A 25,665-nucleotide genomic window follows, 5' to 3' on the forward strand; every position below is an offset into this window, starting at 1 on the left:
ATTTGGCAAAAAGAGGTTTTCACGTGAAAACAGAGAAACGACTCTAAAGTGGAAAAAGGGCAAAGAGCCAGAGAACAAGGGTTGAAGAGAGGAAGAGCTCGAAGCTAAAGGATTGCCGGATTAACTCGGGTAAGGGGGGTTTATCGTCGTTTAATGGGTATTATGGGTTAACATGTAATGGGTAGTGATAAACCATTGATTTGACTCTAATTAGATGATGAATGTTGAAATTGTGAAATTTTGGATGAATGAGATATGAGTATGATTGAGGAAATTCGTAGGAATTAGAGGTAATAAGGTTAGAAATTGTGAGATTGAATGTGTATGATCTGTGTTAGACAATATGAATGAATGTTGTGTAAAAATTGGAATGTGGAAGGTGGGATCTGAGAATCTCGTAACAGAGAAAACCATAGCAGATCTGGAATTCTGGTTTCTGGTCATACGCGTATGGCACTAGGCAATACGCGTATGAGATGGTCTGGTACGCGTATGGCACTAGGCAATACGCGTATGGATGAGGAAGGTGATGTTTTGAACGTGGTTTTGTCTCTGTTGGTACGCGTATGAGGAAGTGGTACGCGTAGCATACGCGTATGAGGCAGACAATACGCGTATGGGATTGGCTGAGAAATGGGCTATACGCGTATGGGACTAGGCAATACGCGTATGGGCAGAATTGTGATTTTTCTGAGCTGTTGTTGTGCAGTTTTGGTCATTTCAGCTGGGTGATGTAATTTAGCTGATGTATGATATAGTAGGGATCATTTCCCGTTGTTTTGAGCAGTGTAGGTATTAGTAGAGTGTGCTAATACGGTGATTTATTATTTAGCATGATATGATATGATTCTGTGATAAACATGCTGATGAGGTATGATGGTATGCATAATATTGTGAATGTATCTGTTATGTATGCAATTGTGAATGGACTGTTTATGGCTTAGAGTGTGAGCATATGTCTATTTTGAATTGTTGTTGATGTTTGCATGCTAGGTGATTTAGCATGTATATTATGGCCTTTATGGTGGTAGCTAATTCCCATGGTGAGGAATTAGTGAGTGAGTTGTTGTGGATTGTTGTTGATGTTTGCATGCTAGGTGATTAGCGTGCATATCATAGCCCTTGGGGTGGTAGCTAATTCCCATGGTGAGGAATTAGTGAGTGAGTCACTAGGTCTCAAATGAGTGGGACTAGTGAGCTTGGTAGCCGTATCTGGATTTGATCGGTAAGGTTGAACTATATGTTCACGAATAGTCGGTACCGTATGCATAGAGTCTCATTGCATAATGTATGTATGGCGTATAATATGAATGGATGTATTCCAATATTATACGTGTGTTTTGTGTTGAGTTGAGTATGATGATGATTATGAGTTGATGTTACCGTTGTTGAATGTGTGATATGATTAGGGTGATGAAATGTGTTAATTTACTTAGCATTACATGATATTTTATAATGCTTATTATATCGATTGAGGAACTCACCCTTACAACTACGTTTCAGGTAACGAGCAGTGATTGAGTAGAAGCTAGTCCTTGGAGTCTAGTGTAGTTCCTTAGTGGGTCATGCTCTGGTAGATGTAACATCGGGACGGGATGTTTTACCTTGTTTTCATTTTTGGTTGTTGAACAACTTTACATGTGATGTGTTACATGTTTGAATGTTGTTAGATTTTATCCGCTGCGAGTTATGCAATGGTTTGTTTGATTAAATAAATGAGCATGACAGGATATTTTGATGATTGGTGTGAAGTGTCAAGTGTGACACCCTTAATTGCATATCTACTCTGATTTATGTTTTGTTGATTTAATTAAATATTGGGGTATTTTAGAAGGGTGTTACACCGGTGATCACCCCTAGTTCTCTCCCTCTCTCTTCCAGGTTACTCCTACCCTATCTCATATCGAAACATTGAGGACAATGTCTAGTTTAAGTGTGGGAGGAGATTTTTATCGCTATTTATTTTTATCGCTTTTTATCGCTTTCTTTTATTTTTATCGCTTTTTACCGTTTTCCTTTAATTTGAGTATGTTTTAGTTGTTTGTTTTTCCTTTCAATAAAATAACATGTGTCTGACGAGTCATCTGTGTAGTGTATCCGCATTTCTCCCATTTCTTTAACCTTACCAAAAATTTTGTGAGCAAAGAAAACAATACATCTTGAATATTCAGGCTATAAGACAGATTTATAACAGGATGTAAAAGACTTGGGAAAACTTTTTCTAAAAATCGGTATTGTCTTAACACCTTAGGCTTCATGATTATAAGAGTCGATACCGATACCCCATATGTTATAGCCCCAATTTTTGTTCCGAATAAGTCCTTAAGTAGTTTATCCTTGCAGTCAGCTCCGGCTTAAGCATGCTCTACGTAGGGGACCGGTGAAAATAAGTGAATGATCACAAAAATCCCTGCTTTGTTCTCAAGTCATATGAAAATCCGGGCTAGGTGATTCTCACACGGTCATTTAACCCAGTAAAATAAAGACATATGCGAAACATGCAGAAGAAAAATTACATATATAAATAAGCATATTTGTTGGTTGGTTCAGAGGTATCTGGTGCTGAACTTGGTAGGGTGGATTACGATGCAATCCCCCACAACTGCGAATTGGGTTAAATAAAGGGGTTACACCAACTTATGTATCGGAGCCCCTGAAGGAGAGTGGCGATCCAAAACGCAACGGAAATTAAAATTTTCTCCTTTAGTGATCCTTACGAATGGGCATGATCAGTGATAGAATATTTACCTCTTGTGACGATTGAAACCTTTTGATGCAAATCTACAGAGCGATCACGAACGTTGAACGATGACAATGCCTCTACTCAGTCCACACGAACGGATTCCTTCAATCTCAGTGCTAGCTGCTATGAATGAAGGCTTTGAGTGAGAGAGAGAGAGAGAGAAAGAAAGAGAAAACGAAAATGCAACTGCAATGAATGCTTCTGCACAAGGGTTCTATTTATAGAATCACTTGTGTGGGCTTCAAGCTAAAAAGCCCACTTAAGTGTATGTGGCCCATATCTTATAATATGCCCAAAATCACTTAAGCGCGTGGTACATTACCATATTTCATATTCTACTTAAGTACATCGTACCTTACGATGTTCTACAATTCACTTAAGTGCACCGTACCTTACGGTGTTCCTTAGTTACTCTATCTCTCATCAATCTGTCCTTTGCGTGTGACCCTGTAGGTTTTCGCGGCATTGGCAATTATATTAAATCATGTATTTAACATAATAAACAGTGAGCGGTATCTAGCAACACATCACTGCTACCCAAGACACGAAAATGTCATGTGATCTGACAAATCCTTTTGTGATAATACTTATGTGCATAATTACCCTTTTTCCCTTATGTCTATATTGAACACAAGGTATATACCGTGTCATCCTTGTCCAGTTCAATATTGGGCCCATAGACATTTATCCTGTTACGCAGGATGGGCAAATTCCATCTAGGTCACTCATGTCCCTCAACATGTTTCGTGGAGTACCCATAAACTGTCTTTATGGTTATCCAATTACGGATAACATTTTATCATCAATAAAGCACTCGACTCTACATCTAGGATCCATAATGGTTTCAGGTCGAAGGGTGGTATACACCATTATCACCATGAGAATAACTTATGACACTTTGCATAACATTCTATATAGTATTCTCATAGCGGATCAATCCGGTATAAATATTACTCTTAATACTCATACCTATGTTTAAGACTTGATAACTCCTTATCCATGATCCATGAGATGTGATCATCAGTATATATACATAATAGTTTTAATGCTTTAATGTTATCCCACTTCACAATAAAGCTCGACTACGGTGACTTTAAGAATAGTGTCCTTATGTTTAATGTGATCTCATGATCAGGTCACACTAGATACATTAAACGGACTAGCTATCCTAGGGACTTTATTAAACAAACATAATAAATAAAAAGCCTTTTATTATTAATAAATAATTCGATACAAGTACCAAAACTATTGGCCTCTAGGGCTTACACCAACAACCCCATGCTTAGAAAAATAAAAAAATAATAAGCCTATTTGTTTGTTGGTTCAGAGGTATTTGGTGTTGAACTTGGTAGGGTGGATTACGATCCAATCCCCCACAACTGCAAATTGGGTTGAATAAAGGGGTTATACCAACTTATGTACCAGAGCCCCATGCTTAAGATCATAATCATTAACCGGTCACTTTACTATGAGTATGTACGGATAACGGGCTTAATGTGATTGCACCTGAATGAAAAGGACTTTAAGAAAATGAAAAGAAGGCTTAGGTATGGTGGGGTAGTTGGATTGATTTGTATAGGAACGAATCCTACGACCACATTTGTGAGAAGTGTCACCACAATATCCTTAGTTCGATTCGTTAGTACCTATCGATACATTCCTCGAATGAACTTATAAGTCTTCTTGCCCTGAATTAACTCTAGTCGATACTATTTTTCTTGCATAAACTATAAAGAGTTTTGCTTGAGGACAAGCAAAGGTTTAAGTGTGGGAGAATTTGATCACACTGAATTACACCGTGTTTTTGACTCGGATTTCACATGTTTATTAGGACTTTATTATCATTTTGTTTGTATTATGCGTTCTTTTATCTTGTTTTCAGATATTTAGCACTTTCGGACTCTTTGGGAAGAAACGAAGCAAAACACCTAAAATTGGGGTTTTTCGACGAAATTACACACATGGCGTTGCACATGACAGCCGCTATAGGAGAAGCCATGAGTCATCAGCCCTCAACTAGGAGGTAACCACCATGTTCCCATGATCTTCCCCATTTACATACATGGCGGGCGCCATGAAGGGATGGCGGGTACTACCTTTGGAAATCATGTTCCCACTAAGGAGAAGTTGGAGGGCACCATGGTCTTTGCAAGCTGCTGAAATCCTCTATAAATAGTTCGTTCCATTTCACTTTCAAATCATCCAACTTAGTTTTATAACACTAAGCATATATTTATCATTTGTAATAGCGGTAATTCGTCACATCGAGGGGTTATATCACCTTAGTGAGATCGAGTTGGGTCACTTCGAGTTGTTGTCGTCTTTAGCTTCAGGAGTCGGAGGTTTATTTTTGTACCAGATTTAAAGCCCTCTATTTGGAGCAGATTCTTATTTATCGCTTTATTTATTTATTTCTCGCATCGCTTTAATTTATTTATTTTCCCCACTCGCTTTACTTTATTTATTTTCCGCACTCGCTTTACTTTATTTATTTTCCACACTCGCTTTACTTTATTTATTTTCCGCACTCGCTTTACTTTATTTATTTTCCGCACTTTACTCGCGGTTAAAGTAATGTTTCACATATTGAATCTGTAGAAATACTATAAAGGCTGTTTTGATTTTTAACTTGAGTTTTCTAAAACAAACTTGGTTAGTTTTAATTATTCAAAGAGTGCGAAAGCATCCTGGCCTAGTTAACTAGGAATTTTTATCACTTTAAGGAAAAACTATTTTCGGATGCGTTGATAGATTTAAAATCAGGAAACTCCTCGGGTAAAACTTTCCAAATCAAAATCACTGTTCAACTAAGTTTATGAGTCTTATTTCTTAAAAATAAGTTTACTACTTTAGCGTTCTGCGCACCTTTTATAAGTGACAATAAAAGGCCTTAATTTAAGGGTAAACTCGGTTCTGAATACACGAAAGCGACAGTTCCTATTAAATGGATTCTTTTTAAGAGTAGAAAATATTGCCTCATAAGTAGTTCTATTTAGACAATCGAAACATCACTTAACTGACATGAAATACATTCAACCTGTCTTTACCTGCATTTATTATTTACCGTTGTTTTGCAAACCCAATATCTCTTTTATACCGCCTTAGATAAACACCGTAACGATAGTAATAGATAGATTAACGATTTGGTCTCTGTCGGATCGATATTATTTTATATTACTTTGACGTAATTCGTGCACTTGCGAATCACACGACCAGGCCTCAAGGAATTACTGAAGATCATGTCAATCTTAGAGCATTTCCGTTCTCACTACAAGGTGCTGCAAAAGATTGGTTATAATATCTTGAGCCAAATTCTATTACAAGTTGGAATAATATGAAGAAAATCTTCTTAGAAAGATTTTTCCCTACATCAAGAGCTTCTTCAATCAGAAAAGAAATATGTGGTATTAGACAGGTTGACATGGAATCATTGGCTGGATATTGGGAGAGATTCAAGAAGTTAGTGTCGAGTTGTCCTCACCACCAGATTTCTGAACAATTACTAATACAATACTTTTATGAGGGATTGCTACCAATGGAAAGAAACATTTTAGATGCTGCTAGTGGTGGAGCACTTGTTGATAAGACTCCAGCTGCTGCCAAATCCTTGATTGAGAAGATGTCACTTAACTCCCAACAGTTTACAATAAGGGATAATTTTGTGGTCCAAGCAAAAAGTGTGAATGAGATTCAGGTTTCTTCTTCCAACAAGGCTCTAGAAGCCATAATTGATGAACTTACCTCTTTAGTGAAACAATTGATGTTACCCCTTCCACCACCGCCACCATATAACCCTCCACAAGTAACCACCTCTTCACCTTCTGAACCTTCACTAGAGGAACTTGTCAAGCAAATGGCTGTAAATAATCTTCAGTTTCAACAATGAACAGATTCTAGTATTCAGACTTTGCAAACACAAATTGGACAACTTGCCACTTCAATGAATGTCATGCAGCAAGCTCAAGGACCGAACCAACTACCTACCCAAACAGTAGTGAATCCAAAAGTCCCCAATATGAGTGCAATTTCCTTGAGATCCGAAAAAGTTACAGAACCAGCCCCAGAAAAAAATAAAAAAATTGTTAGTGTAACACCTGAAAAGAAACCTGAACCTTCTAATGTTGTTGAGGTTGAAAAAAAAGTATGTATCACCAATCCCTTTCCCACAAGGAGTACTGAAAAATAAGAAGATTGACAAGGAAGAGCATTCTGTTTTTTAGATAGAGTTGCTTTTTGAAGTTGTTGATGAAGCTTATTCTGATTTGTTTTCAGTTGATTTTCCAACTTTATCTAGTTTTGATGATATTTACTCATGTGATGATTGTACTAACACTAACCTTTGTGTTGTTTGTGTTGAGATTGATGATGCCTTGCAGGGTGACAATGTAAATGAAGTTGTTTATGTAGCTGAAGCTCTTGACATTCCGATTGCCCCAAACATACCATTCATTGAACAACCATATTTTGTAGAGCCTAAACCACTTCCCGAGGATTCATATTATTCATCAAAGCTTCAACTTAAGCAGAAACATAAGAAGGGAATTGGATGGACCTTGGTTGACACTCGTGATGTTAGCCCATCCATATATATGCATAGGATTTTACTTAAAGATGAAATAAAAGTAGTGAGGCAGCCCCGTAATCCTTTGGTTTTTGATATTGTGAAAAAAGATATCACTTTCACGTGCCCATTCAACACTTTTACTTATCGAAGATTCTTCTTTGATCCTGGAATACAAGGCAAGTGCACTAATCAAAATTTCAAGGTCAATGTACACTACCCAAAGCTACTCCATAAGAATCCGACTTTGGAAGAAGAGACTGTCGAAGATCTCTCTTTAGGAAAGGCTGCTTATGCAATCATTTATCCTCCTTGACTCCTCGGGTGTGTTCTTTCCTTTCTCTCACTCTTATTTTATATTTATGCTCTTTCATTGAGGACAATGTATATTTTAAGTGTGGGGGAAGGAACCATTTATTTGTTTTGTTTTCTTTGTTTTGTTTTTAGTTTTTCTCTGTTCTGATTTTTGTTTGCTTTCTTAAAAAAATTACATGCTTTTTCCTTTGGTTTTTGAGTTACAGTTATGAGTATTTTTCTTAGTTCTGAGTATTTTTCTTAGTTCTCTTGACTAAAGTCTTGTGGTGTGATGTGGAAAATTTGTTGTGCATTTTTAGTATGATAGGAATGACTAAACTCTAAATTGTACATCATTTGTGGTAGATCAATTAACCTTGTGAGATTTTGAGTCTTATATGGATAACATACAAAAATCCATCTCTTTCTTTCTTGTGTGGTTCACTCATGTCTGTTAGTGTCTAGAACTTGAATTGACTTTTGTTGATGTTGTTGTTTACTTGTGCACACTGATATGATAAAGACAATTTTATTTTTTGTTTTTTAGCCAGTTAGCCAAAAAGTCAACCCTGAAATAATATCATCCCTTGTTTGAAACCCCCTTGAGCCTATTATCCTTTTTTTATTTAAAACTCATTATAAACTGAGAAGTGAAAAACAATGTTATATCACTATATTCAAATGGTTGAAAGAGTCTTGTTTGGAGTTGTGTGGGGTTGAATAATTAAGTTTGCAATATTTCAGAAGTTGGTAGAAAAAGAAAATAAAAATAGAAAAAGAAAATAGAAAAGAAAAAAAATGAATGAGAAAAAATAGAAGGATGTACACATGTCAATACACACTCCTTATGAAAAAGAAAAAAAAGAAGAAGAAAAAAGAGAAAGGAGAAAAAAATATGAACGAAAACAGTTAATATAAAGTTGTTGAAGTGAATGAAATATTTTATAAATTCAACTCCCGCAGTTTTTTTCAAGTCTCTTTTGTCTCATTGGATTTTAGCCTAGTACCCCTTAGGATTTATCTCACCCTTACCTTGGTCACATTACAACCAAATAATAGTCCTTTTGATCTTTGTGTGCATGTATTTCAATTGTGGATGTTAGAGTCTTTTCAAGCTTATGGTAGTACTAACTTTCATGTTGTTCTTTGAGTGTAAACAATTAACCTAAACACTTGAGAGTTGAGTGAGTTTTATCTTGTGAGGATCTTACTACTTTTGGATGTACTCTTTGGTAATCTGTTTTCCTATCTTCTTTGAATGTCACAAGAAGTTGATCACTAACATCATATACTTGAAGCTTAGACTTAGAATTCTGCTGGTACCTTGTATCTTGATAACCTTTGGAATTGCATGTTTTGTTTGTTCTTATTTTTTCTGTTTTGAGTTTTGAATTTATAACTTTGCTCGGAGTGCAAAAATTCAAGTGTGGGGGAATTTGATCAGTGCATTTTGATGCACCTTCTTCTACTATTGTGCTTAGGAAACTCTAGAGTTTATTCTATTTGCCGTACCACAAATTTTGCACACCCTTCACATGTTTTCTAGCGCCACTTTATTTCAAATAAATGAAATGAGACACTTGGTAAAGAAGCATGTGTAAGGAATGCAAGCATAAGGTCATGAGTTCAAATCCTATATTTTCAATCTTTTTTTTTGTATTTTTCCCTTTTTATTTGCTTTTAACTTTATCGCTATTTTGTTTTCAAAATTACAAAAAAATCACAAAATTTTATTTTTATGTTTTATTGTTAATTTTTATTTTTTTATTATTATGCAATTTTAAAAGAAAAATATTATTTTTTCATTAAAACCATGATTTTACACATAAAATAATAAAAAATATTTTATTTTAAATGCATTTTATTTATTAGATTTGATTAAGTTAACTTCGTTCTAATTAATATGATAATATTTTAATTTAAGTTTTAACCAATTTGGTTATTACAAATATAAAAACAAAAAAAAAACCTTTATAGTACTAGTATTAGGGGTGGCAAAACGGGCTCGGCCCGCTGGGCATGCTCTTTTTGCCCGCATTTTTGTGCGGGACGGGCCAAAGATTTAGGCCCTCACCCTCAAATGTGTCCGCCCCGCCCCTCCCCGTTTTCTTCGCGAACTTTTGCGGACACGTGTATTTACATAAATTTTTGCATTTTTAGGCTTAAGGAGTGCAGTGCCCGCAGACTTTCCCCGCCCTGCCTTCACTTTTTTGCGGGGCGGGTCTAAGTTTTAGGCCCACATCCTTAACTATGACCGCCCCGTCCCGTCCCGTTTTTTTGCGGGCTTTTGCGGGGCGAGCCTAAATGGGGCGGGCATGCCCGTTTGCCACCCCTAACTAGTATATTGTTATTATTAGTTATTATTAGAGAAAAAATTGCATATTTATTTATTTTTATTTTTCATTTTATTATTATCAAATTTTTCACTTTTTTATTTTTATTTTTTAAAATCGCAAAATTAATTAAAACAAAAGAAAAAAAATCCAAGAGTTGATAAAATTGGAATCGTTCTATTAAAATCCTAATAAAACAAGAAAATAAAAAAAAAATATGTATATATTATTACTTTTAATACTATTAGTTATTTTCAAGAGATTTTGTTATTAAGTTAATTTTTATCAATTTAGTGATTGATTAATATGTATTAATTTGTATTATTATTACTGTTAATAAAAAGATCCCAAAATCTCAAATACTCCAAATTTAGTACACGATTTCAAGTACATGATTTTAATCCAAAATTAGAACAAATCTTATTACATATATCCTAATATATCACACGGTTTACATTCTAAAAAAATCATATCCCAAATTTAAACCAAAATCAAGTCATTCAAAGGCTTTCCCAAATCAAACTAGAATAAAATTATGAATCATTATAAATTATTATAGAATTCATTCTTATGTTATTATTATTATTATTATCAGAGATCCCAGTATTCCTAAATCAATACTTCCAAAAAAAAGCATTATCATCAAATAGAATAGATTTATATGACCTTTAAAATTGAATTTTAAGTTGTAAAATGTTTTTTTATAGAGAGTGTTTTACATTTTATTTACCATAATAATAAATTAGTAATATTATACTTTTATTGTATTAAATTAACTTATAATATCGTTTACAAATTATTTAATTAATGATCGTTGTACATCTAAAAAAAATGTATTAGAATTAAGATATAAATAAATTTAAATTTTTAATAAAATTCATATAACAATAAGAACATTTATAATAAACATTAACTCTAAATTTTAAATATTACTAAAAAATAGTTTTTTATAGATTTTGTTGTCATGCACAATTCATATACGAGACAAAGACAAATATATATTTGATACATATTGATAAGTTAAAATTAATATTTTTTAATAAAAATAAAAATAATATAATTAATAGAATGTTTCCATTATTATAAAAAAGTTCTTTTTACTATTATTAAATTCACTAGTTATTATCATTATAAAAACAAACCCCTAAAATACATATTATTATTATTATCATTACTCCAAAATTAAAGTGAAATTCTCAAATTTCCAAATCTAAGAATATGTTTCCTGAATATCCCAATCTCCATCAAAATTCATATCCCAATTTTCAAGTTTATCATACGCTCAAAATATTTAAAAAAATTGAATCTCTGTTAATCCAATTCAAACTCATTTAATTGCTTCCGTAATTCAAAGTGGGAAAGAATATCAAAACAATTAACACTATTTAATTCCAATTCTCTTATAAATTGGATTAAAATTCACCATAAAAGAGGGGAAGAAAAAGACCATAGAAACAAATTCCACAAAGTTCTATAACTTTGATGGAAGATTCGAAAAAAATCCCAAACACAAGAAGAATTATTTTCACACTGAGAATAATTCTCATACGATCCTAAGCCTCTTCCCGGTAGCTTTGTCTCGACATCCACACCTCGCTGTAGCAGAAGAAACTTATTAAGCGATTCGAAGGAAAGCAAAGAGGAGTAGAATATAACTCAAAAGAGTAGTGTTTACCTAACCAAGTTCTCCGGAATCTCGAATTCCATTTGGTAAGTTTTCGAATGCTCGCTCCAATTTACTTGCTTGCTCATGTACAACTTATACATATAACTTCCCATATAATTCCTGTAAATAATCATAAATTGAGTAAGTATAAGTGGAATTTGTTTGTTTTTGGTGTCTTATATTATGAATCATAAATTGAGTAAGTATAAGTGGAATTTGTTTGTTTTTGGTGTCTTATATTATGAATCATATTGTGTGACTGTGGTAAAGTAAAAAAAGGGGAGATATTAGGATAATAAATTTAAAACAAATTAGGTAAAATCATAGACATATTTGCTTAACAAAACTACCATTCGGATCGCACTAAGTCGGGACAACACTGAATCATATTAAAATATAAAAAAAAAATAGTATAATACCAAAACTTGACTAAACTATAACCCAATATTGAAATCTGAAACAATATCAAGTATGACATAAAAAACCACCTCTATAAAACTCAGAAATCAATTCAAATTGAAACCGTAACCTGTCGAAACAAATAAAAATCATAATTAAAATCTGTTTCAAATCACAAAGCACAAACTGTTTCAAACCCATAAATATCTTAGTAATAGATCACATCCTGTTTCAAACCATAAAATAGTTTAGAATGAGACCAAAATCTCATACAATATTGTTATGGGTTTATTTTCTAAAATTAAAATAATCATCATATTTTATTAAATTAACTAAGGGATAAAATCAGGATAAGAGATATATTAAATTGCATCTTATTTAATTTAATTTATTAATAAAATAAAGTTTTACAATTGAATAAGGGATACAGATATGAGACAAAATATGGGATACAATCCTAGGATTTTAAGGGATAAATCAAGGGATATAAATCAGAGATAGAAATTGGGATAGGAATAAATCAAGGGATAGAAATTGGGATAAGGGATATGTAATATAAATATTAATATTTAGGTATTATAATTTTTCTTTTGTAATTAATGGGACAATCATTGGATAACTTGGGGATAATGTGGGATAATTTTTTTTTACAATTCTTAGGGATGAAATCAGGGATTAAAGACCGGGATAAGGAATATGTTTTTTGGGATTTCTAAATTAAACTTTTAATGTTGAATAATCATATAGAGTATCACTCTGATTTTTTTAATAATAAAATTAAGGGGATTTTTTTGTTGCAATTAAAATCAAGGGATAAATCGGGATAAAGGGTTATGTCCAATACCTAATCATGACTCCTAACTTATTTTCTTAAATAAATTAAAATACTATTTTTGCAAGGGATAAAAGAGATAAAATCAATTTGAACTCACTTCAAACCGTAAGAACTCTACCCTAGTGTATTGAGGTACTTTTCAAAATCAATTACTTCTCCGTCCCCGATGCGTGATAACTTTTTAAGGGATAAAAATAACCAACCAACCCACCGAAATTTTTTAAGAAGAACTACGGTACTCTGATCCCTCGCTTAATGCGGAGGTACGTAGGCATAGAGTTGTAAACTCTAGCGAGTACAATTATAAAAAATCGTTTTGGGTATCTCACCCATTTAAATAGAATAATACACTAATATTAAAGCAAACATTTTAGAAACATATACTAACCTTAAAATTGTAGGAGGATCCCATTGAATACAATGGAGATAAGGGATGCCTGACACCTTCCCCTTATTTAACTGACTCCCGAACCTAGTATCTCACCTTAGTCATAGGTTTTATCATTATTTTCCTGTTCCTTAGGAACGAATAAAGGATGGTGGCGACTCTGTCATTTTTCCAACCTCGACACTATTATTTTTACTATTTTAGTGTATTTTTATATTTAAGTTTATTTTTGGTTTTATTTTATTTTCATACTTTATTTTCAGTATAAATAGTTATTTCATACCTTGTTACTATGCATATCATAACTTGAGCTACGAGGATCTGATTGATGCATTCTAATATACGTTGGAAAGATGAGAGGATAAGCTACAAGTTTCATGTTGAAGTTAAAAACTGATTTAAAGTGAAAGAGGGTCTAATAATTCGTTGAAGTTCCAGACTTAATTAAAATAGTTAGTTTGGGTCAGTTTTTGTAATTTTCGGGTCGGATCCTATAAGGGCCCGAATTTACCTTTTATTATATTAGGTATTTTACTACTATAGAAATCCTAGTTCTGAATTTTGATGAGACAATATTGCTTAGAAGATTTCATGGAGAGCTAATTACCAAAGAGTTGATCTGTTGTATTCGAATTCCACTTTGAAGTTTTTATTAATTTCAATTTAATTTCAATTTCTTTTCAATTCTTCCTATAAACTCATTTGCTTAATTCGATTACTTTCGTTTGCTTAATTCGATTGTTTCTTATAGGATATAGTTGATTAAATTTGATTGTTTGTATGATCCTTAACTATAATCACGTTAGCGTAGCTTTTTCGTTATCGTGTTTGATTAAGGTGCGTTTGCTTAATTCACGTCTGCTTAAATCCGTTTGCTTAATTTGGAAATTAGGAACATACATCATATAATACCAATTTGCACTTGTCAGTGGGTATTGTAATCGAATGGAATTGAATCCGCTAGGGAATTGAAATTATAAGAATCGATGATAAGTCGGAAATCGATACAATAGATTAGCTTATTTATCAATTTTGCTTTTACCTTTAATTATCTTCGATTTAAGGGAGATTTATGTTTTAGTGGTCGATTTAGAAAAAAAAGAAAAAAAGTGATTAAAATAAGCGATTATAAAATAAGCCAATCTGATGTTTTCGGTTTCCGGCTAATCACTGGTTTTTACCTACCAATTCCCTAAGCGGCTTCGATCTCTATTCGATTCAAATTCGATTGACAAGTGCAATAGATATATAAAAGAGTTATATTCCTCTATTCCGAATTAAGCAAACACGATTTACAAACACCATTTAACGACAAAGCAACGAAAACGGCGATTAATAGTTAGGAATGCAATCATACGAATTTAATCAAAACCATTCCATAAAATACAGATTAAGCAAATGAAATTTCATAGAATAGAATTGAAAGAGAACAAAATTAAATTGATAGAATAAAAACCTCAAAACCTTGGAAATTCGGTTACAGTAGATTGACTCTAGAAGATTGACTCTAGAGCACCACCATCAATGTCATTTAAAACCTATGTCAAAAATAACTTATTGAACATTGCCATCGATACCAATGGTTGAGCATCAGCTATAAATATAACATTCACATTCATTTGATGTCTCAACTTCCTGAGTTTGTGTGCTTATTCCCTCTTACTTGAAGCTTAGAGAAACTCCATTAATAATTTCAAGAGTTTCTCAAACCTCCTTAGTTGAATCACAAGTAAAAATATAATAAAGTTCTTTGGAACTAAAAGTGTTTATCAAAAGATGTTTAACTTTAAAACCAAGACTGACTTTCTCATATCCTCTTCTGTCCAATCAAAATCATGTTTACTTACTACTTCATCATTAAAGGAGATGGTAGGAATAAAGTGACCATTGTTTAAAATATCCCACATTTCAAAAACATTAAATTTGATAAAAAAAATTAAATCTTATTTTCCATAAGTCAAATCTATAACCATCAAATGATGGAGGTGTATTCCTGAAAAGACTCCTGTTAAAAATAAATGTGTTTGTAGATATCATTTTCTTCCTTCTTAGACAAATAGTCTTTAGACAGAAGTTAGGCTCAGTGCCACTTGTTAGACATGAGACTTAAAACACAAGAGAGTGTGATTTTATGGGATTTTAAACCCATTTTCAAAACAAAATATTTTGCAAAAAACTAAGTTTAAAAAGCTTTTGTAAAACGACCAAAGTAAAAGCAAAAGATATATGAAAAAAAAGAAGAGTAAAAGCTTCATAGTGGGTGTCACTGTACTGGTCAAAAAGTAGAGGAGTGCATATTCCCCCTGTAAGGGCAGAGAAATTCAGAGGTTTAATAGGTTTATAAGATGATATGTTGACTAAGGCTTACCCACGGCAGTGAGAAGTCATGTATGATAGTGATTTGAGGTTATTTATAATACATGTTCATATGACGTGAGAGGCCCTGCTGATAAGTCATATGTGTATTACTTTAGGTATATCTTTTCTCCTTTGAGAGGAGATGTACTTATAGAGGTCTCTAGGACCCAGAGTTTTTTCGGAAAGGGTCACCGCCCACTTAGTCAATAATAAATAGTTGAATCCTTATTTTCAAGATATTCGTGGGTCAGTTAATGACCTTGACTTTCTCTATGCCCAAAAAACCTCTTATCGCATATTTCCCATGTAGAAGCGAGAGAAGCTTATGAGGCGAGACGATACCTCCTTTTAGACAACCTTCAATCGTTACCTCTTCTAAAACAGTCCAAGAACATCATCTTAACTGGGACTCTTTACAAATATATATATATATATATATATATATATATATATATATATATATATATATATATATATATTTCAGATCTTCTACAAGTTTAATCTTAATTTCATTACTACATCTACTAGTGATAACACAACGCCTAATTCATAATTTAATAAAATAATTGATTGTGAGCTTGTTTGTTATAGTTGTTTTTCTTAAATAATTTTTACAGTGTTAAATGTTTTTGTTTAAATTTTTTTTATAAAAAACTTTAAATAAAAAGATGATTTAAATACTTAATCTTAAAATATTATTTTATGTATTTCATCTTTCTACAAAAAAATTTAGATAGCAAAATTTTAAAAAATAAGATATGACTTAAATTTGAAGCTATTCCAAAAAGTTATAATGAAAAACATTGTTTTTATAAACTTTTTTTTTTAAAAAATATAATGATTTCGATTTAATCTTCAATAATATATATTAATGTTACAGGATGTCGAAATTAATTTTTTAATTAATATATTTTTGTAATATTTTAAAAAACAATTTGTAAAAATCATTTTTAAAAATATAAAAAAATATTTTTTTTTAAAGATAAAACGTACTGCTAGTATAAAAGAGAATATCCCATTGTGAAAAAAAATTCAATAAAACCATTCCATTTACTTCTCATTTCATCAAATATACAATTAGAATTGTTTTTACAACGACTTTAGACCATTTCCCTTTTCTCAACATCATATTCAATATGTCACACTCTAATTTATAACCCTAAGATCTCACATATCATTTGCATCCTTGCATAAAACAAAGTCACATTTTGGTCTTCTCCCTCTCATCTTTAGGTTTGCCTTTTGCAGGGATCATCAAAAACTTCTTTGTTTGTGTTTTACTTTTGCATTCATATGTTTATTGCTTATCTAACTACTAATCAAAATAGAAAAAATATGTTTTGTTTTCTTTAAGTTTATTATGCAATATAGGACTTTTCATCAAGAGAATCAAGCATGGCTCCTCAGTTAGGTTTTCTTTGATTCCTCAGCAAAGTGTGTTCAACCAATGATTCTTAAGGGGCTAACTCTCAAAGCACGATCTCTAAGGTCCTCAAAGCATCTTTCAATCTCATTCTTGATCAATATTACCTCAAATTTTGGTTGCTTATTTCTCAATAGAAGTCAAAGGTTCATGTGTTTATTTCCATGTCTTCTTCAACAAGTTACCTCAAACTTTGAGCAATTTAATCAAGATACATATAAGGGCACCTCATTTTTAGTTCATATGATCATACATGTACCTTGAAATATAATAAAAGTCCAAGTGCACAAGTTCATTCCAAGAGGTTTGACGAAAAAAGTCAACATTTAAAGTCAAAGTTCAAAGAATCACAAATCCTTCAATTCTCAACATTTTTGAATGCCTCTTTTTTAATATGACCATTCTCAACATCCCCTACAACTTCTCTTTACATGAAAAAAGCCAATTATACTTGGAGGATCATCAAATGTTTGAAGACATTATATGTCATTTGTGGACTTGGTGAAATTTGATCTATTTTCAAGTGATTTTTTCTAAACTTTCAAGCTTCATAACTTTTTGAATTTTCAACATTTGAGGCTGATTCTTTTTGCACAATATCATTTGCGATGCCCTTTAAAAGATTTCTTCAAGGATCAAAGTCAAATTATGCTTGGAAGACCATGGATTTCTTTGGAACATTACATGTCATTTTCAGTCATTTGGGACTTAGAATTTTCTAAGTTACATTATTAGATTTTTATGCCAACTTCAACATGTCATAACTTTGTGCTCAACATCCAAATGCAACCTTTCTTGGCACATTGTGATCTTTTATATGATGTCAACCAATTGCAAGAAGAATGGGATCAAAAAGCCTCCTGAGTAAGATGCCTCATTAAGTTGAACATGGTGACTTGGAACTGAAGAAATCACCATGGTCCGAAATTTGAACTTCACTAATTTCAATTCCAAGCCAAATCACTACATGTTTTGGAATTAAACATGTTTAACCAAGTCTTCAGAAGTTACTTGACTCTTAAAATGCATGATTTGGCTGAGTTTTGGTGGATTGCAAGTCAAAATTTTCTCACTTCATGATCAAATTCGTTTTGCATGAATAAGCTTGATTCCACACATATTTGGATCCAGACACATTCCCTCTAAATAGAGGAAGCTACTGAATTCATTTCGAAGCTTTTGAGAGCCAAGAAACCCCTGCTTCAATCTAAAAATTTCCAGAAAAATTCAACTATCGTGTTTTGAATTCCAAATTGTTTCAATCGAATTTCTTGATTCTGTTAGCATCTTCGGTCTTCGCTGAAGCTTTTGCAACAATTCCCAATCTCTAAGTCCTTTTGAAGTGGCCAGACCAGATCGAGTTTCATCAACTTTTGATCACTGTTTGGGCAAGGTAGTTTTGAGCATCATTGGAACTCAAACAAGTTACCATAATTTAGTCTTTCACTCTCTGATGATTTCGCCTAACTTATCTGGTGTTGATTGATCGTGTTCATTATTTAATTTTAGTTTTCATGACTTGCTTGCTTCTTAAACTTCTTTGAAATTCCCCATGCTCAATTTAGATAAAATAATTTGAAGCGTGAGCTTGGATTCGTGATGAGGAGGCGATCACATTGGTGGTACTCTCATGTTTTGAATTTATCAAACAATGAAACTCCAGTGAGGGATCATCGGGGAAGATGACCGAAGTTTATCTCATGTCATCTGAGTTTGCTTCCATGTTGGATATTTGAAATATTTTGATTGGTCCAAATTGAATTAGATCTCATGTTTCAATTTTGCTAATATTCATCGTGTGCCTCAGCCTGATGATTGTTGGATCTACCACGTCAATCAATGAGGCCAGATCCAACGCCCCGTGTTTTTTTTTCTGATTTTATTTCTTTTTATTTTTTTAATTTTAAATTGCATTTTTATTTTAAACATCATAGAAAATTCATTTTACATCCAAAAAATACCAAAATAATTTCTAAAATTCTCTTTTATTTTTCTTCATGTGATTCTTATTTTTTTTCATATTTTTTTTATTTTTTTTTCTATTTTTTTATGGATTTTCTCTTCTTACCTTTGTTTTGATTGGTTAAAAATTACTTTTATGCATTTTTAAATTCTGATAAAATTATTTTATGCTTCTCATTTTATTCCAACCTTCCATGATTTTCTTGGCCAATTATTTGGTGTTTTAAAGCGTTTTATGGATTTTCTCTTTTTTCCCCTTTTAAAATTCATTTAAAAGTTATTTTTAATACACTTTATTTCATCCTTTTGAATTTTATCTTTGTTTGACCTTTATTGACTTCTGTTGGTCTTGGATCCTGGTTGTTTTGATCATAGATCTCATCAAACTCAATAGATCTCTGGCGTTGATAATGTGAAAACCCTAATCCACCAAAATGGAGGATTGATTTTGATGATGACTTGATCAAACCTTTGATCTAATTTGGGTGTGATCTCTCTTGTCTTCTTCTTGTTCATCTCATTCTTTTCCTCTTTATCAATTGGATGGTTTGTGTCCATCTTGTTCATGATGTGTGGATTGTTGCTTGATGAACTTTCATCATTCCAAATTTACCTCCTAATTAATCATGAATCATATAAGCTACTTTGGATTGATGCATAATTTTGTCCTAAGTATCATGAAGTATGGATTGAAGTAATGGACCATCCTCCTAGCCTTTGTGCTTGATCCATCCTCTTTTATTTTTATATGGGGCATAACTTTAGGAGAAAGATTTACATATCATCTCTCTAGCATGTATTAACACAAATATTATTACTGACCGGCCTCAGATAGTTGTGACTTCTACATAAATTCAATTACGATTGCTTAACATAATATTAAATTTGTTCCGAAAGCAAGTCATTTTCATAAGTGCAATTGTAAGTCTCATACTCCTCATAGTATTGTGTGAAAAAATATTGTCTCCTTTTCACTTGTGAGAGCTAGTGGCATACTTGTTGATTTTAACCACGTTTGAGCCCTTATCATAGGTCATGTAAAGGCCCATATTTTCATACTTGTGGGTGAATTGTTGAGTGTTCTCTAAAAATGACAAAACCATCTTTCTCTTTTTTTATCACTAACATCACTTACTAACATATTATTGTATTAATTTTACTTTGATGTCATCTATCTTATGCTCTTTATTTTTGTCATTTACATTATGATTTTTATTTTTAGCATCTCATATCATATTATTTATGCTTATGTTATTTGCTCTTTGTCCATTTGGACTTCCTTTTTCTTTTAAAAGACATTCATAAAGGAAAAACCCCTAAAAAGACATTGGTTCTCCTTATTCGTGGACTTGTGTTCATTATCCTTAGCATTGTTGTGGAGTTATGGACTTAGAATCAGGATATTGACCTTTTCTTTGGGAACTTGTGATTTGAGACCTTTGGATTCATCTGGTACCTTTGACTTTAGACTTTCTTCGAAGACTTGACTTGGTTACTTTAGTTTCATCTGATACATGATATATTCTTTGCTTATTTGGCTTGCTTTAGGCTTAATCCAAGGGAGGGAATTCTTGCTTGACTTATGTCATAAAGCTTGTTATCTCTTGGTTAGATCTTTCCTCCCTAGCTTTTACTTTTTTCTCTATGATAGTCTTTCCTTCTCCTCTCATTCTTTACTTTTCAAAATCTTCTCTCTCTTTTTCACAACTTTCTTGCTTTCAAACTTTAACCATTTTCTCAATAAACCTTGACTTTTGTCAAGTGATTTTTAAAATCCTTTTCTTAATAAATGCTAATACATCTTAAGCATATTCTAAACCAATTTCAAAAGACTTAAAAAATGCATAACTCATTCAAACTATTTTGTGCAATTTGTGCACTTTTTTCTTTTAAAACTTTTTCTCAAAGTTTAGACATGAGTCATTTCCATAGTGAGATGTATTTCTCCTATCCCCTTAGTATTGATGATAATTATTTTCCATCTAAGAGAGCTAGTGGCATACTTGTTGATCTTTATCCAAGTTGGAGTCTTTCTCATGGTGATGCAAAGTTCTCATAGTTGTGGGTGGCTAGTTGAGTGTTCTCCTTAAACTGACGAAATGTCTTTTCATTTAAAATGAACCAAAACAAAAATATTTGTTATTTTTACCATGAACTACGAGGTTTTGATCCTCCATTTCACTTTGTTGGTACGTAGGCATGAGACTCATAAAGTCTTGGCAAACACAAAAATTATTAAAAGGAAAAACATTTATTTTCTCACTTTCTCAATCTTTTGAAAACAAAACCATTTTAAAGCCAAAATGTACAGATTTTCAAAGAGCTTCCTATAGATTACTATAGATGTTTATGGTGCTAATACTTTCCCTTTGCATAACTAACCCCTGAACCTTTATCTCTTTTTATTAGTTTTGTTTTAAAACTTCTTTGAGTTTTGTTAGTACTTTTTATCTTTCCTTTGGAAATAATAAAAGCGCGGTGGAGACTCTTACTTTGTGAGTTAAGTTAATCAATAGCTTAATATCAAAAAATTTAGCGCTACAGAAAAGTGGCGAATCTGCTGGGGAGTAGTCCTTAGTGGGTTTGGCCTATATTTATTTAACTATGTATATTATGTTTGTTGTTGTTTGTTATTGTTTGTTCTATCTGGTGCTTGGTGATCTTTGTGTGGTGAGATAGGAGGGTGGTATAGTCTTGTTTGGCTTACATGGAGTTAATCCTTAATGAGTTGACTTGAGATCCCCCACTCATTGGAGGCCCCTTTAGGATTACTAATGTCTTACGAGTAGTCGTGATTGACATTACTTTTTCCAACCTAGGAGCCCGAGAAGTTGAGGACCTTAGAACCCTTAACCCATCTTGGTCTTTTAGGACGTAGTGTGGTGGCTATTCAGGTGTAGACTTGAATTAGTTGTTACACGATACTACACTCGGATGAGTTTCTATTGAGAATATTATTGGTTGGCGAGTAGTCGTTTAAGCCGGTAATTATGACTTTGGGAACTTTTTAGATACTTGTTATACAGGTGATTATACCCTTAATACATACCTTGTGGTTTGGTTCTTACCCTTGGATCCATGCTCGTGACTCCGAACCTTTAGACCTTGCTTGTATGCCTTGTGTGATCTTGTTTGTGGTTGTTGCATCATGCACTCATTGCATTCATGAGATTTTTTCTCAGTTTTCAAGGAACTTAGAGATTCTCTTTGCAAACATTGCAGATATTTTGACCATGGATATTAGAATAAGGAATACTCAGAAATGCAATTTCAAATGTCCTGATCTTAAAGAATTGAAAAAGTTAGCATCTTTTGTGGATGATCCTAAGGATTTCATAGACTGTTTTGGGAAACTTTTGTCTGTTCTATCTACTGATGTTGAAGATGGTCTTCTTTGTACTCTGGTTCAGTTCTACAATCTCGTCTATCAGTGCTTCACTTTCCCTGATTATCAGTTGTTGCTTACCATGGAGGAATATGCCTATCTTTCGGGTATACTAGTTTCTTATAGGGTTCTTTTTTATGGTTTGGAAGGGATTTGGAAGTCTCAAGTTATTGCTGGAGCTATTCACCTAAGGAAATTTGACATAGATGCTAATGCTCACTATCAAAGGAGGTATCAGAGGTTTGACTTCAAAATTTATGATTGAGAAAGCCTTTAATTTTTCTAATGTCGATAGCATGGTGGCTTTCGAAGCTATTCTTGCCTTAATCATCTATGGTTGGTCTTGTTTCCCAACATTGACAATTTTGTTGATGTCAATACTATTAGGATCTTTTTGGTTGGGAATCCTGTTCCAACTTTTCTTGGTGATACCTATTTCTCCATTCATCATGGGACTTATAAGGGAAACGAAACTATTGTCTATTATACACCTTTGTTGTATAAGTGGTTTGTTTCTCACTTGTCGCAGTCTCATATCTTCAAAGAAAATAAAGGTTGCTTAAGGCGGTCTCAAAGACTTATGTCTCTCACCAATGACGACATCACTTGGTATTCTTCTGTTTACAATGACGTCAAGATTATTGATAGTTGTAAGGAGTTCTCTAATGTGCCTCTTCTTGGTACACAAGGAGGAATTAACTACAATCTGGATTTGGCAAGATGTCAACTTGGGTTTGCTATGAAGGACAAACCTAATAACACTTTGTTATAAGGCATATTTTTCTAAGAAGGGAAAGACACTCAAAGATTGAAGGCTATGATGGTGCATGCTTGGCCCAATATTCATAGGAAAGGATAAAATGAGCTTGGATTGAAGAATTGTGTAGCTTTGGAGCTTTACAGTAGTTGGGTGAAGAGGAGAGCAAAAGAATTAAAGATGCCTTACACTTATGAGAGACCTATATCTTTAGTAGTGATTAAATTACTCACTATTCATATTAAAGAAATAGAGGAGTTGCAAGAAGCCTTGGATAGGATGAAGCAAGAGAAGGATGTTTGGTAAGACAAGTTTCACACTTCAAACCTCGAGAAGATAGAATTGCAGAAGTAGTTGAAGGAAAAGGATGACTTGATAGAGTTGCTTGAGCAACATGCTATGAAGAGGTCAAGGAAACAAGAGGATTTATTTTCCTCTAGCATTTCATCATCTACTCATATTCATACTTCCGGTGTTTGGAAGGGCATTATAGATCAGCTCGTGATGGATAAGGATACCATGAATAGCAACTATTAAAGAGAGATTAAAAGACTTCGCAAGAAGTATCAGCTGGAAGTTGGGTCATCATAGGATATGATTCCATAGATCTATATTCTTTCCTCTTACGTTTTAGGATTATTGAGATTGTATTTCAGATTGTAATCCTTCCCATTATTAATAAAATAAGATTTTCAGTATTTTAAAATGTGTTATTTCCTTTATGATGTTTGCAATTTTCTTTATATCTTGAAGTTCCTTAAAAACGTTGCATTTGCATTTGCATATCATGCATCATGTTGCATCTAGGTCTTGCTTTGCGTAAGTTTCCCATGTGTCTTGTTTCTTCCTTTTCTTGGTCTTCGTTCAGACAAGTTGTCTCACTGATACATCACTCGTGCTAATCAACAAAAGAAGATGGATCGTTTAGAGAAAGAGAATCGTGAACTCTACGAGGGAGTGACTAATTTGAGTTATAGTTTCGAAAGGTTCACTGCTATGATGGAAGCTCTCATGGATGCTCATAATCAACCTTCTCCTCCTCAGAATCAACTTTAGAGGACTATGATTTCTGAAATAATTTCTATTCCCATTTATGTGGCTTCGATCAGTGTTCTGCATTAGTAGATGCCTCATGGTTTCCCTTGGGGTATTCCTCTTAACTTTGTGTCAGAAGGATATCAACCCACTGTTGAAATTCCCATTGCTCAACCTGTTATGTATGTACCACCTTTCGTGGTCCATGCTGTTTCTTATGTGGAAGAACATGCTTTCCATGTTGATCAGAGTGAAACTGTTGGTGTCTATGAAAGGATGGATGAATTTCAAGATCAGTTTCAAGCTATGCAAAAAGAGATTCAAGCTCTGAAGGGAAAATAATTATTTGGGAAGAATGCTCATGATATTTGCTTAGTTCCTAATATGAAGATTCCCCATAAGTTTAAAGTTCCAGATTTTGAGAAACATAAGGGTGACTCTTGTCCTTTAAGTCATTTGCTGACGTATGCTTGCAAGATGTCGACTCAAACTCATAACCATCAATTGTTGATAGATTACTTTCAAGATAGTTTGATTGGTGCTGCTTTGAAGTGGTACATGGGACTTGATAGCACCCAGATCCATACTTTCCATAGTCTAGGAGAAACTTTTGTTTGTCAATACAAGTATAATGTTAACATGGTGTCGGACCGAGACCAACTGTGCGCTATGTCCCAAAAGGATAAGGAAACTTTTAAAGAGCACGCGCAGAGATGGCGTGAGATTTTAGCGCAAGCCAGTCCTCTATTAGAAGAGAAAGAGATGACAAATTTGTTTTTGAAGACTTTGAGTCCATTTTACTATGACAGAATGGTTGCAAGTGCTCCCAGTGATTTTACTGAGATGGTAAACATGGGAATAATACTAGAAGAAGGCGTCTGTGAGGGACAATTGGTAAAAGAGAATGGTTCATCTGGCAGTTCCAAGAGTTATAGGAATGGTTTGCCCCAAAAGAAGGAACATAATGCTAATGCAATTTCGCAAGAAAGGCATAGGTGATCTCCAAGAAACAACCAACGTCATCAGCATGTGACGTCAGTTATCCTTATTATTAATCATTCTCTAGCTGTTCAAATAGCCCCGAATTATCAACCATGTTTTCAACAATGTACCCATCAACAGAATCAACAAAAGAACCTTGTCCAAAGACAAGCATAATTTGATCCGATTTCGATGTCCTATGCGAAATTATTTCCTGCTCTGATACAAAAGAATTTGGTATAGACTAGAACTCCACGAGCTATTCTGAAAGAACTTCCATGGTGGTATAAAGTTGATCATCATTAAGCATTTCATCAAGGTGCATCTGGTCATGACATTGAAAATTGTTTTCCTTTGAAAGTTGAGGTGAGAAGACTAATGCAAAATGGTATTTTGTCTTTTGAAGACTCTGGTCCTAATGTGCAAGCCAATCTGTTGCCTAAGAATGGTGGTGAAACTGTGAATATGGTTGAGGGATTTCCTAGAAAGTACCATGTCTTTGATATTAATTGATAACATGAAATAATATCACATCTTTGGGCTCG

At 33.2% G+C, this 25,665-nt stretch overlaps 1 protein-coding gene across 1 annotated transcript; it reads left to right on the plus strand.

The window, feature by feature from the left end:
- Positions 1 to 24,523: 24,523 nt before the first annotated feature.
- On the plus strand, positions 24,524 to 25,138 carry LOC127078649 (uncharacterized). Its single transcript, XM_051019084.1, has one exon. The coding sequence runs from the start codon at positions 24,524 to 24,526 to the stop codon at positions 25,136 to 25,138; it is 615 nt and encodes a 204-aa protein (XP_050875041.1).
- The last annotated feature ends 527 nt before the right edge of the window (positions 25,139 to 25,665 follow it).

This window comes from Lathyrus oleraceus, chromosome 5 (genome assembly GCF_024323335.1).
Source record: "Lathyrus oleraceus cultivar Zhongwan6 chromosome 5, CAAS_Psat_ZW6_1.0, whole genome shotgun sequence".
Classification (NCBI taxonomy): Eukaryota; Viridiplantae; Streptophyta; class Magnoliopsida; order Fabales; family Fabaceae; genus Lathyrus; species Lathyrus oleraceus.